A 13,629-nucleotide genomic window follows, 5' to 3' on the forward strand; every position below is an offset into this window, starting at 1 on the left:
GAGTTTTACAGCTGCTGGTAGGAAAGATCTGGGATAACGCTCCCTGGTGCATTTAGGGTGCAGCAGTCTGTCACTGAAGGAGCTCTCCAGTTCTGCAACAGCTTCATGCATGGGGTGGGAGACATTATCCAATAGAGATGTTATTTTAGTTAGGATCCTTTTGTTTCCCACCATCTGCACTGAGTCCAGAGGGTATCCCTGATCAGCTTATCCAGTCGCTTTCACTCAGCTGCAGATAAGCCACTGCTCCAACAGACAGCTCCATAGAGGATGGCTGTCATAGAAGGTCTTTAGGAGTGTCCCCTGCACTCCACATCAGTCTCCTCAGCAGGAAGAGTCTGCTCTGACCTTTCTAGTAGAGAGCTTTAGTGTTGTGAGTCCAGTAAGGTTTGTTATTCAGGTGAACACCTAGGTACTTATAAGAGTCCACTATCTCAATGTCATACCCATTTGAATGTATTTTTTAGATTTTTTAGTTTTATTTATTGAGGATGAAACGTTGTCAAAGCTCACTCTGTCAGGATATAATTGTCCACTTCGTTTAGTTTAGTGTTACAGATGCAGCTAGGCCTGATCAAAGCATGACTTACTTTTAATAAAACCAAAGTCCGTTTGTCATTAAAAAAACAAAAACGGATAGGCCTCTGAAACAGTTTGTCCATCGCGCTTTCCGTAGACCACTCTCTCTCTCACGTGACTGCCTTGTAACAACCGGAAGCAGGAACAATAACATCAGCGTGAGGATGCTGCCACAGTTTTGATATAGTTTTATTCTTTATTAGTAAAGCAAAGTCAGACATGACATCCATCATTAAGGAAACGCAAAGGTAGGCTCGCTTCTCTCTTTTTTTTTTTTTAGGCCCAGTTTAATCTGGTCGGTCATAGTTAGCATGTAGCGCCTGAACCGACCTTTATTTAATAATAGTAATTTAACTTTATTGATCTCACATTGGAGAAATTTACCTCTGCATTTAACCCATCCCCTTAGGGAGCAGTGGGCTGCCACTGTGGGGCACCCGGGGAGCAGTGTGGGGTTAAGGGTCTTTGCTCAGGGACCCAGAGTGGCACTCTGTGGGAGTGGGGCTTGAACTCAACACCTCAGGATTTCAGGCTCTATAATAACCGCAAATAATAAATAGTGTTTTTTTTTTTTTTTTTTTAACCCTGTATTCTTCTTGACATATATGTGTTACAGCCAGCATTAACTGTGGCGGACATGTACAGTACAGAGCAAAAGTTTGGACACACCTTCTAATTCCTTTGATGTCCCCTGTCTGGGTTAATTAGTGGGATTTCTTGCCTTATAAATGGGGTAGGGACCATCAGTTGTGTTGTGCAGAAGTCAGGTGGATACACAGCTGATAGTCCTACTGAATAGACTGTATTATGGCAAGAAAAAAAGCAGCTAAGTAAAAAAACGAGTGGCAATCATGACTTTAATAAATGAAGGTCAATCTGTCAGAAGAATTGGCAAAACTTTGAAAGTGTCGCAAAAACCATCATGCGCTGCATGAGGACCGCCCCAGGAAAGAGACCAATAATAACCTTTGCTTCGAAGGATAAGTTCATCCGAGTCACCAGCCTCAGAGATCGCAGTTTAACAGCACCTCAGATTAGAGACCAGGTCAATGACACACAGTTCTAGCAGCAGACACATCTCTAGAAAAACTGAATCAGGCCTTCATTGCAAAATAGCTACTTGGAAACCACTGCTAAGGACAGGCAGCAAGCAGAAGAGACTTGCTTGGGCTAAAGAACACAAGGAATGGACATTAGACCAGTGGAAATCTGTGCTTTGGTCTGATGAGTCCAAATTTGAGATCTTTGGTTCCAACCATTGTGTCTTTGTGCGACGCAGAAAAGGTGTACGGATGTACTCTACATGCCTGGTTCCCACTGTGAGGCATGGAGGAGGAGGTGTGATGGTATGGGGGCACTTTGCAAGTGACACTGTTGGGAATTTATTTAAAATTGAAGGCATGCTGAACCTGCCTGGCTACCACAGCTTTTTGCAGCTGCATGCTATTCCATCGGTTTGCGTTTAGTTGGACCATCATTTATTTTCAACAGGACAATGACCCCAAACACACCTCCAGGCTGTGTAAGGGCTATTTTACCTAGGAGAGGTGCGCAGATGGCCTGGCCTCCACAATCACTGGACCTGAGATGGTTTGGGGTGAGCTGGGCCGCAGAGTGAAGGCAAAAGGGCCAACAAGTGCTAAGCATCCCTGGGAACTCCTTCAAGACTGTTGGAAGACCATTTCAGGTGAAAACCTCTTGAAGCTCATCAAGAGAATGCCAAGAGTGCGAAGCAGTAATCAAAGCAAAAGGTGGCTACTTTGAAGAACCTAGAATATAAGACATATTTTTGGTTGTTTCAAACTTTTTTATTAAGTATATAATTCTGCATGTGTTAATTCATAGTTCTGATGCCTTCAGTATGAATCTTTAATATTCTAAGTCATTAAAAATAAAGAAAACTCTCTGAATGAGAAGGTGTGTCCAATCTTTTGTTCTGTAATGTATACATGTCTTCTGAAATGAAACTCATTATTATAGCTTACCAGTTTTTCAAAACAGGCTTTTTCTGAGAGACAGCAAGCGCGATTTGTGGCACTGGCAGGTCGCTCTTGAACTTCCGGTGGCAGGTCGGACTGCCACGGCGTATTACTGGCAGCTGCCAGTAGTTGTGGCAGCTGCCACTAGGCTGCCACAACTACTGGCAGCTGCCACAACTACGGAGACTGGCTGCCAGACCGGTTTAAAACCGTTTCGGAGGCTGCCGGCGCCGTTTTTCGGCAAAAAACTTAGTTAACGTGACTCTATAGGTGGATTTTTTTTTTTTTTTAATTACGATCTTATTGTTTAATAAAATGTGTCAAGCATTTCATAAAGTCCTAGAGGTAATTCGTCTGAAAATAAGTGGGAATTGACAGCTGTCACATCAGGGTGACAGTCTTCACTGACACCTGCCAGTAGTTGTGGCAGCTGCCACAACTACGGAGACTGGCTTCCAGCTGCCACAACTACGGAGACTGGCTGCCAGACCGGTTTAAACCGTTTCGGAGGCTGCCGGCGCCGTTTTTCGGCAAAAAACTTAGTTAACGTGACTCTATAGGTGGATTTTTTTTTTTTTTTAATTACGATCTTATTGTTTAATAAAATGTGTCAAGCATTTCATAAAGTCCTAGAGGTAATTCGTCTGAAAATAAGTGGGAATTGACAGCTGTCACATCAGGGTGACAGTCTTCACTGACACCTGCCAGTAGTTGTGGCAGCTGCCACAACTACGGAGACTGGCTTCCAGCTGCCACAACTACGGAGACTGGCTGCCAGACCGGTTTAAACCGTTTCGGAGGCTGCCGGCGCCGTTTTTCGGCAAAAAACTTAGTTAACGTGACTCTATAGGTGGATTTTTTTTTTTTTTTTTATTACGATCTTATTGTTTAATAAAATGTGTCAAGCATTTCATAAAGTCCTAGAGGTAATTCGTCTGAAAATAAGTGGGAATTGACAGCTGTCACATCAGGGTGACAGTCTTCACTGACACCTGCCAGTAGTTGTGGCAGCTGCCACAACTACGGAGACTGGCTTCCAGCTGCCACAACTACGGAGACTGGCTGCCAGACCGGTTTAAACCGTTTCGGAGGCTGCCGGCGCCGTTTTTTGGCAAAAAACTTAGTTAACGTGACTCTATAGGTGGATTTTTTTTTTTTTTTTATTACGATCTTATTGTTTAATAAAATGTGTCAAGCATTTCATAAAGTCCTAGAGGTAATTCGTCTGAAAATAAGTGGGAATTGACAGCTGTCACATCAGGGTGACAGTCTTCACTGACACCTGCCAGTAGTTGTGGCAGCTGCCACAACTACGGAGACTGGCTTCCAGCTGCCACAACTACGGAGACTGGCTTCCAGCTGCCACAACTACGGAGACTGGCTTCCAGCTGCCACAACTACGGAGACTGGCTTCCAGCTGCCACAACTACGGAGACTGGCTTCCAGCTGCCACAACTACGGAGACTGGCTTCCAGACCGGTTTAAACCGTTTCGGGGGCAGCCGGCGCCGTTTTTCAGCAAAAAACTTAGTTAACGTGACTCTATAGGTGGATTTTTTTTTTTTTTTATTATGATCTTATTGTTTAATAAAATGTGTCAAGCCTTTCATAAAGTCTTAGAGGTAATTCGTCTGAAAATAAGTGGAAATTGACAACTGTCACATCAGGGTGACAGTCTTCACTGACACCTGCCAGTAGTTGTGGCAGCTGCCACAACTACTGGCAGCTGCCACAACTACGGAGACTGGCTTCCAGACCGGTTTAAACCGTTTCGGGGACTGCCGGCGCCGTTTTTCGGCAAACAAAACTTAGTTAAGGTAACTCTAGGTGGATTTTTTTTAAAAATTACGATCTTATTGTTTAATAAACTGTGTGAACCTTTCATAAAGTCCTAGAGGTAATTCGTCTGAAAATAAGTGGAAATTGACAGCTGCCACTGGAACCTGACACTAGGTGTCCCTGGCCACTTGTCTGTGAAATACTCTTTTAAAACCATGATATTGCTTATTAATATGTGTAAAACCTTTAATGGTGTGGCTGCATTTACTTTGGAAGCCATAGCGTAAATAGTGCTATCTATGTATTTAATGTGCTGTAAGGAAAGAGGCATTCCACACACTGCTGATGTGTTACACAGAATAGTTAGTATGACATACATAGCCATACTGAAAGCACCTCGCCATGAGGGTGTCAGAGAACACTGGGAGTTGACATCGTTCCACATAATACTGGAGGGTGAAAATGAGGTTAGGTCGTAGTAATTGTAATTCTATGGTGATGATTAGTATGTGTCTCTCCTTAAATCTATCTAAAATCCAGATAGGCTGCAGCAATAAAGATATATGGTTACTTGTAAAAGTCTTTATTTACAGAAGTTATTCAAATCTTGCAAAAACTTTTAGTTTTTTTACATCCACAATGTACAAACAGAACTTTTCATAATCCTCCTTCTTTTCAAAAACAAAAGTAAAATGCTCTGCTGGAGAATATTCATGATAGTCTTCATCCCATGTCTTGAGGGCCTCGAGAGCTTCTGCTTGTTCTAGCTTGTCCATATCCAGAACAACAGGAAGTGTTATTCTTCCACTGAATTTTTGTTCTCTGCACCAGTCAGCTGCAGCCTGACTATCGACAATGAACGGGCTTCCCTGCAGAAAATGATAGATTAGTTACAGATTGCTAATTTAGCCTACATCAAGGGATCATGTTTCCTTTTACATTTGACAAAAACAGATTACATTCAAATAGCTATGTAGTTTAACCCTTTTCTGTTAACCTTTTCTGTGGCTTCTTCTTCCTGGGATTCTGAAAGTCTGGAAATAAATGAACAAAAAGAGAGAGGGGGGGGGGGGGGGGGGGGGGTGAGCCAGTACTGTATCCTTTAATGAATGCAGTATATGTAGTTGTGCACACGCAGTTGTTATTTACCCCTCATTTTCCTTCACGGTATTCATGAGCATCATCTCGGCTTGGTAGCGGCAAAGGTTGTTGTTTCGCAGCCACTGGATGACAACCTAAAAAGATACAAATAATGTACAGCAGTTGTAAAATACTAAATCAGTCAGATTTCCATGTTCAAATGGTTTATTTTTTTATAATGGATACTCTTATTATCACACAATTTTAGCATTGCGTATTATTCCCTAACACCATTTACATATGATGCATCATTTAAGTTAAGGGCATTGCATCAGGACAAATATTTTTATGGGTGACCACTGTGATATTTGTCAATTGTCTATTTACATTTCTTTTGTTTTTAAAGTTTGTTTTGGTTATGCAGACAAGAAATCACCTGGCAGTGTTGGAAGCCATTGTAAAATTGGTACCTATTTTTACAAAAGGACTCAAGAGGGAGACATTGTTCAAGTTCAGTTGTTATTAAAGTTGTTGCTGTCACTGAAATATTACATTTTTTGTGCCAAGTTATTTTTGGCAATGTTTTCTGCTTTGTTGTGTTATCACTCCATCGTATGATCTGTTCAGTTTTCTCCATCCCAATCAAATCAGCATTTGTTGTCGTAGGAGGATGTATCAAAAAGTATCCTCTGTCAAATACGTAAAAGAAAAACAACATTTATAAGTTTTAATGTATTGCTAATATTTTAAGATGAGCAATAATATCTTACTCGATCAATATTGAGTAAAATAAATGGATAAATTCCTTTTTCTGAATAAAATAAATTGTTGGACTGAGTTAACTATTACTGACTAAGTTGTTTGTAGTTGTTCTTGGCTACTAAAACCTGTAAATATATGGTCTGGCTGTTAAAACCACTTACCTGCCTTGGGTTTTCAAGGATAACAAACCAATTTCTATGCTTAGTGTATTTTGATGAAACTTTAAAATAGGGTCAGAGTTACCGCATATCTGGCAACCATTTACTGTTGATACCACAGACACGTATACGTAGACGCCCCGTCCTCAGGTGAGAGGCGTGCCGACAGAGCGGCCTTCTTAGGTCAGACCAATCCCCCCCTCTCCCACTCCGCAATAAACTAGAAATTTAAAACTTTTTTCCTGGGTTAAAACTATATGAAAATGGATATAAACAGCAAGCAAAAACATTCAAAGAAGTTATTGTTGTTGGTTTGAAAGCTCAGAATTAGATGAGAGATCGAAAAAATTAACAAAACATATGACTTTATTGAAATGTACAATTTTTAATCATGTATATGCGTAATACCATGTCTATCTTTGTTTAAGAGGCAAAAAATATATCGGCATGAAAACAGGTATTTCTTTACAAATTTATTTACACATTGTGTAAACAGCAGGGCGTCATTATTAGTCATTTAGCAATAGCCCAGAGTTTAACATTTGGCACTAGGATGTCTTCATTCCAATTCTGAAAGTGCTTGAAAAATAACAAAATTAAAATATTGTTTGTACAAGCATGTATTTTATTGGTGTCATTTATTCCCAAATTGCCTTTGAAAATGCCCTAACAGGCTATTACACGTTCAGATATGAAATTATAAAATACATAATTAATTTGTGATTAATCTTGCAATTAACTATCAACATTATGTGATTTATTGCAATTAAAAAATGATCTTTTTACAGCCCTAATATAAATACATGTCTTGTGTCCTTCACATTTGTTAATTTTGTTTTTATTGTAAAGAGTATTAATAAGTTTTCTTCCCGAAGCGGTTAAAGTAAACTAATACCCACTCCCGAGTTCAGACAGTAGATGGCGCAAAAGCAATAATGTAACCTACTGGATCTAGATATTTACCTGAGAGAGCACCTGCTAACTAACCAAGAAATTAATGAGAACGTGTGGCAGCATAATTGTCAAAAAAGCAGTTTTTCATATTTAGGCCCGAACATTAAACAGAATCAAGAGTAGATGACGAGACGAACAGCCATGGTAATGTTACAGTACGAACTTTGGTGGATGATGAAGATTTGCAGGCATGCGTCACAAGACTAGAGGAAGCCGCAGCCGATTTCTCCACCCTCCCGACCGGGCCAGTTTGGAGGCTGTCTCGAGTCAAGCATGCAGGCCATATAACCTTGTTGTTACGTTCATAAAGCACTCAAAATCTCTCTCTCTCTCTCTCTCTCTCTCTCTCTCTCTCATATATACAATATATACATATATATATTATACATATATATACAACGACTGGCAACTACTACCAGGCTGCCAGCATAAACTGGCAGGACAGCCAAACTTTCACCCTGTCGTGGCAGCTGTCAATTTCCACTTATTTTAAGACGAATTACGTCGTTCCATCAAATAAATATGACTTTATGAAAGGCTTGACACAGTTTATTAAACAATAACATCATAATTTCAAAACAAAAATCCACCTTGAGTCACGCTAACTAAGCTTTTTTTGCCGAAAACCGGCACTGGCAGCCCCCAAAACGGTTTAAACCGGTCTGGAAGCCAGTCTCCGTAGTTGTGGCAGGTGTCAGTGAAGACTGTCACCCTGATGTGACAGTTGTCAATTTCCACTTACACTATATTGCCAAAAGTATTTGCTCACCTGCCTTGACTCACATATGAGCTTAAGTGACATCCCGTTCCTAATCCATAGGGTTCAATATGACGTCGGTCCACCCTTTGCAGCTAGAACAGCTTCAACTCTTCTGGGAAGGCTGTCCACAAGGTTTAGGAGTGTGTTTATGGGAATTTTTGACCATTCTTCCAGAAGCGCATTTGTGAGGTCGCACACTGATGTTGGACGAGAAGGCCTGGCTCTCAGTCTCCGCTCTAATTCATCCCAAAGGTGTTCTATCGGGTTGAGGTCAGGACTCTGTGCAGGCCAGTCAAGTTCATCCACACCAGACTCTGTCATCCATGTCTTTATGGACCTTGCTTTGTGCACTGGTGCACAGTCATGTTGGAAGAGGAAGGGGCCAGCTCCAAACTGTTCCCACAAAGTTGGGAGCATGGAATTGTCCAAAATGTCTTGGTATGCTGAAGCATTCAGAGTTCCTTTCCTTGGAACTAAGGGGCCAAGCCCAGCTCCTGAAAAACAACCCCACACCATAATCCCCCCTTCACCAAACTTTACACTTGGCACAATGCAGTCAGACAAGTACCGTTCTCCTGGCAACCGCCAAACCCAGACCCGTCCATCAGATTGCCAGATGGAGAAGCGCGATTCGTCACTCCAGAGAACGCGTCTCCACTGCTCTAGAGTCCAGTGGCGGCGTGCTTTACACCACCGCATCCGACGCTTTGCATTGCACTTGGTGATGTATGGCTTGGATGCAGCTGCTCGACCATGGAAACCCATTCCATGAAGCTCTCTGCGCACTGTTCTTGAGCTAATCTGAAGGCCACATGAAGTTTGGAGGTCTGTAGTGATTGACTCTGCAGAAAGTTGGCGACCTCTTCGCACTATGCGCTTCAGCATCCGCTGACCCCGCTCCGTCAGTTTACGTGGCCTACCACTTCGTGGCTGAGTTGCTGTCGTTCCCAAACACTTCCATTTTCTTATAATACAGCTGACAGTTGACTGTGGAATATTTAGGAGCGAGGAAATTTCACGACTGGATTTGTTGCACAGGTGGCATCCTATCACAGTTCCACGCTGGAATTCACTGAGCTCCTGAGAGCGACCCATTCTTTCACAAATGTTTGTAAAAACAGTCTGCATGCCTAGGTGCTTGAATTTATACACCTGTGGCCATGGAAGTGATTGGAACACCTGATTCCAATAATTTGGATGGGTGAGCAAATACTTTTGGCAATATAGTGTATTTTCAGACGAATTACCTCTAAGACTTTATGAAAGGCTTGACACATTTTATTAAACAATAAGATCGTAATTTAAAAAAAAAAATCCACCTATAGAGTCACGTTAACTAAGTTTTTTTGCTGAAAAACGGCGCCGGCTGCCCCCGAAACGGTTTAAACCGGTCTGGAAGCCAGTCTCCGTAGTTGGCAGCTGCCAGTAATACGCCGTGGCAGTCCGACCTGCCACCGGAAGTTCCAGAGCGACCTGCCAGTGCCACAAATCGCGCTCGGCTCTGCTGCTTTTTCTTTAAAATGTTGAACTTCTTATGATGCAATATATAAAGCGTATATGTTTTTTTGTTACTGGAAATATTCTAAAGGTGAGTTGTCTTTTTCTGAAGAGAAAAAAAAATATTTTAGCTTTATTTCAGACAGCTTGCTGACATTGCACAGGACAGATAGTTATGCTTTACTGCTGCATTAAACTATCCTCCTTAAAACTAAAAAAACTTGCGCTTACTCCAGCACTTTTTAAGGAAACAGTTATGAAGGAAAATAATGATTGTGCTCAAACCACAATGCTTAAGAATAGGAATGGAATTATTGGAATACCTCAAATAAAAATGTGTATTTGTAGTCTTTCACACATAAATATCAGTAGAATCAGAATGGGACCTAAATGTTTCTATTCAGCCAAAACTTTACCTGTGAAAAAAGGTTGTTGTATTATTTAAATTAACCTTATTCTAAATTTATAATCTTTACAGCACATAGACACCAGGTAAAAAAAGAAGAAAAAAAAAGACAAACACCTTTATACTAATAAAAGAGGTTTGATTGTTTTAGACTTGCTGTAATTTCTGACCTTGATTTGTCTTAACGAAGCATCACTCCTTTCTCTGGCTCTAGATTAGGGGTTTCTATAGCATTTTTGGTTGCTATAGTTTGCCAGTTTTGGTCCTTGGAATGTATTTGTATTGCTTCTGGCTGCAATAGTCCAAATCTGGCATGTTTTTTTTTTGAAGAAGATACATTTTTTTAACGTTAAAAGTGAGCTTACAAATAGACGTTTTCCTTTCTTAACCACTTTTTCTTAGATTGTCATTTAATGGAAATGAGGACAAGTAATGGTAACTGACTTACTTAATAGGATCAGGCAGATAGAAACCTGTAAAAAGCCAAAAAACTGAACACATTCTTCAACAGGTTCCGTTCATGATCAAGCTCTGCATCCTTCTCTCAACCACTGTCAAACTGACATCCCATCTTTCCTTGATCCAAAGCTTCCTTCTTACACCTCAAATGTTTTGTCCTTCACCTCTCTCATGGACCCTTCTACTTCTATGGACTTGTTCTCTGACAAATCAGATTTGGATCAGCTGTCTAATCAAGTAGTTAGCACCACAGTAGACCGTACTATCGCCTTTTCTACACTTCTGACCTCCACTACAAGACAGAGTCCTGTCATCTGCGTAAATACTCCAATTACTCTGCAGTCATTGGTTGCATCACAGATGGAGTACAGAGAGCTGGTGAACCGCTTTGTGACATGGTGTGGAGACAATTTATCCTGAATGTCAACAAAACAATGGAGATTAATTATTTTTCCATCGTTGGAAAAGAGTGGAAGTGGTTGAGGAGTAATAATACTTTTGTGTTCACCTCAACAATAAATTAGACTAGAGAGACAACTTTGAAGCCGTCTAAAAGAAGAGATGGAGCAGACTGAAGCTTCGGTCCTTCAGTGTTTGCAGCAACAGGCTACAGATCTTCTATAAATCTGTTGCAGAGTGTGATCCCTTCTACCATCACCTGTAGGGGTAATATAATCAGAGCAAATGATTTAGAGAAGCTCAACAAGCTGAAGATTCTGCACTGGAAAAACAATCTAGAAAAAAGTAAAAATATCTTACATTAAGTGTATTTACCCATAATTTGAGGAGGTAAATGAGATAGTTTGCCAATGGCATGAATATTTGTAATCTTAAAATGAGATAATTTGATAAAATCCACTTGAATTAAGACAATGCAATCGTGTTTTCTTATTTTAAATATAAATAGTCTTGTTCCATTGGCAAAATGCATCGTTTAACTCCTCAATCCAAGAAGAAATTAACTTATTTTAGGAAAAAATGACTTATCTAGATTGATTTTTTTTCCCAACGTGTGCTACCTGGGTTGTTACTCTTCAAAAACATTTTCAAATGTTCTTTTTAAACAGCATCAAAGATGCGGTGGCTTTCATCAACACCATTGATGTGAACAAGTTCTCCAGGCTGCTCTCCCGCATCATACAGAAGCTCCATGTGAAGGTAGACATACTGCCAAGTACCATGTAAAGCAATCACAAGAGAAGGGATGGGGTCAAAGCTCCTTTTTAATCCCCTTGTTATTTAAAAGGAGTTTATCTTATCTTTTCTGAAATTTTACTGTTTTCTCTTCTAGTTTTGGGGTTTTCAAATGGGACTGTTTTTATACCTCTGTTCTTCATTTTAATCTTATTTTATGTGCAGTTTGTGACTCCTTTGTAACCTTAATATAATTCGATTTCAAAATGTTTTCCTTCATCCTTGTCTCTTTATAAAATATGTTCATCGTTAACTCAGAAGCATTATTATCAAATCAAACAGGACGCTTGTCAAATTTCTTTACTTCTGCAAATTAGTTAGTATTTATGATTTTTTTTTTTTTTTTACTTACCCTTCTATTTCTTTTTTTTGCTTTAAAGGGTGAACGGACATTCAGTGAAGAGGAAGAACAAAAACTCCAGGCTGCTCTGTCATTAGATAAAAATGCTCTCGACTTGGTCCTGGAAACAGCTGCCTTTATTCTCGAGCAGGTGCGTGACTGACCTCCAGAGGAGTTTATACAATTTTATACAGAGACTAGTTGAGCAACGTCTTCTGGTTTTATTTATTGAACATCCATTTTTTATTTTTATTTTTTTTTACATTTAAAAATAATGAGAAAAAAATGTTCTGCTAGATTTCTAGTAATTTGATACGTTTACAGACTAGACCTTTCTGTAAATTTTAAGATACTGAAGTTTTATTGTATTTAAATGTGCCATAACAAGGACTCCTGATACACTCAATAAAATATGTACAAGTAATATAATTGCATGAAAATTGATGATTTTAAATCGTATTCACACTCTTGTTTCTCCAGCAGGGGTCACTGTTGTGTTGTGAATGGCTGTGTAATAAAACAGTGTTTTAATAAATAGAGTTTTACTTATACAAGAGCTTGGAAGAAACATATTTCACCTCCTCAGTTATTGTGACCCCTCGAAACATTTGTAAACACAAAACGGGAATAAATACTTTTTTTGCCACAGTTCTCTAAAGGAAATCAGATTTTTCTATTTATTGTGCCAGGTAGTTTTGTCTTGTGGCTAACCTTAAACTGTAACCTTAAATCTGACTTTCTTGAACTGCACATTCCCTTGCCTTGTCCACTGATTAACTTAAGATAATACATAGGCTACAAATATACATTGTTCACAATGTATCCTGTAGGATGTATTTTTAGGATGAAAAACTTCTCAAATAGTTATCTCTACTCACATTATAGAACACTGTATTTATAAACAGTACATTTAAATTTTTTTTACTAAGTTTGATCAATACTAGGATTGAAGGAGTACAAAATTATTGTTTTATTTTGGTTATAAATAATTTGTTATGAAGTTACTTTGATAATTGAGTCATTTAATTTATTTAAAATGGCCTCATTCTGTCCTCTTGTAGGCAGTGTATCACAGCATAAAGCCGGCCGCTCTGCTGCAGCAGCTTGAGCAGATCCATCTAAACCCAGATAAAGCTGAGGTGTTTTCCCAGTCCTGGGCCTCTGCTGGACCTGAGCTGGTCGAGAAGCTGAAGCGCAACACCTTTGCCCCTAAAAAGGTAGGCCCAGTTATAAGCTAAAACATTTTTATTTTTCCAAGTGTCTGTATACACAGACTGAGAAGTGTTTAGCAATGTTTTCTAAAATAACAAATAAATGAAATTCATATAAAGAAAATGTTGAAACAGTACAAAATTATCACCCATATGACCCTAGTGCATTACCTGTTATGCTGTACAGTAGAGATTGACTGATACAGGAATTTTAAGGCTAATGCAGATTATTATTACATTAGTATAACTTTTTTAAATGCATGCTGCCAATATTTTCCTGCTGATTCTTAGGCCAATATCGCTTTTTTCCTCTTCATTTACATAATAAAAAATAAACTATGATTGTTCTAATGAATGAGCTAAAGCATGCTACAAGATACAAGGAAAAACATCTATATTGTTCAGACAAATTTAGGGTTCGCCACAGCAAGTAGCTTGAAGACAAAGTTTTTACTTCCAAACACCAAACACC

The 13,629-nt window shown here is 39.5% G+C and overlaps 1 protein-coding gene and 1 long non-coding RNA gene across 2 annotated transcripts in view; one reads left to right on the forward strand and one right to left on the reverse strand.

Annotated features, from left to right (window-relative positions):
• Nucleotides 1-671: 671 nt before the first annotated feature.
• commd10 (COMM domain containing 10) overlaps nt 672-13,629 on the forward strand; it is a 108,295-nt gene continuing 95,337 nt past the window's right edge. The window contains exons 1-4 of the mRNA XM_038308164.1: nt 672-827; nt 11,480-11,570; nt 11,987-12,097; nt 13,008-13,163. Of these exons, the coding sequence (XP_038164092.1) occupies nt 799-827; nt 11,480-11,570; nt 11,987-12,097; nt 13,008-13,163 (387 nt within the window). The 5' untranslated portion in view covers nt 672-798. The remainder of the gene's footprint in view (nt 828-11,479; nt 11,571-11,986; nt 12,098-13,007; nt 13,164-13,629) is intronic.
• Nucleotides 4,896-5,574, reverse strand: LOC119798616. Its single transcript, XR_005282744.1, has 3 exons — nt 5,486-5,574; nt 5,334-5,370; nt 4,896-5,205 (listed from the first exon to the last, which is right to left on the reverse strand). It is a non-coding gene; the product is annotated as an uncharacterized LOC119798616 (long non-coding RNA).

The sequence above is a fragment of the Cyprinodon tularosa genome, unplaced genomic scaffold, assembly GCF_016077235.1.
Source record: "Cyprinodon tularosa strain WSP-4 unplaced genomic scaffold, ASM1607723v1 ctg63, whole genome shotgun sequence".
NCBI lineage: Eukaryota > Metazoa > Chordata > Actinopteri > Cyprinodontiformes > Cyprinodontidae > Cyprinodon > Cyprinodon tularosa.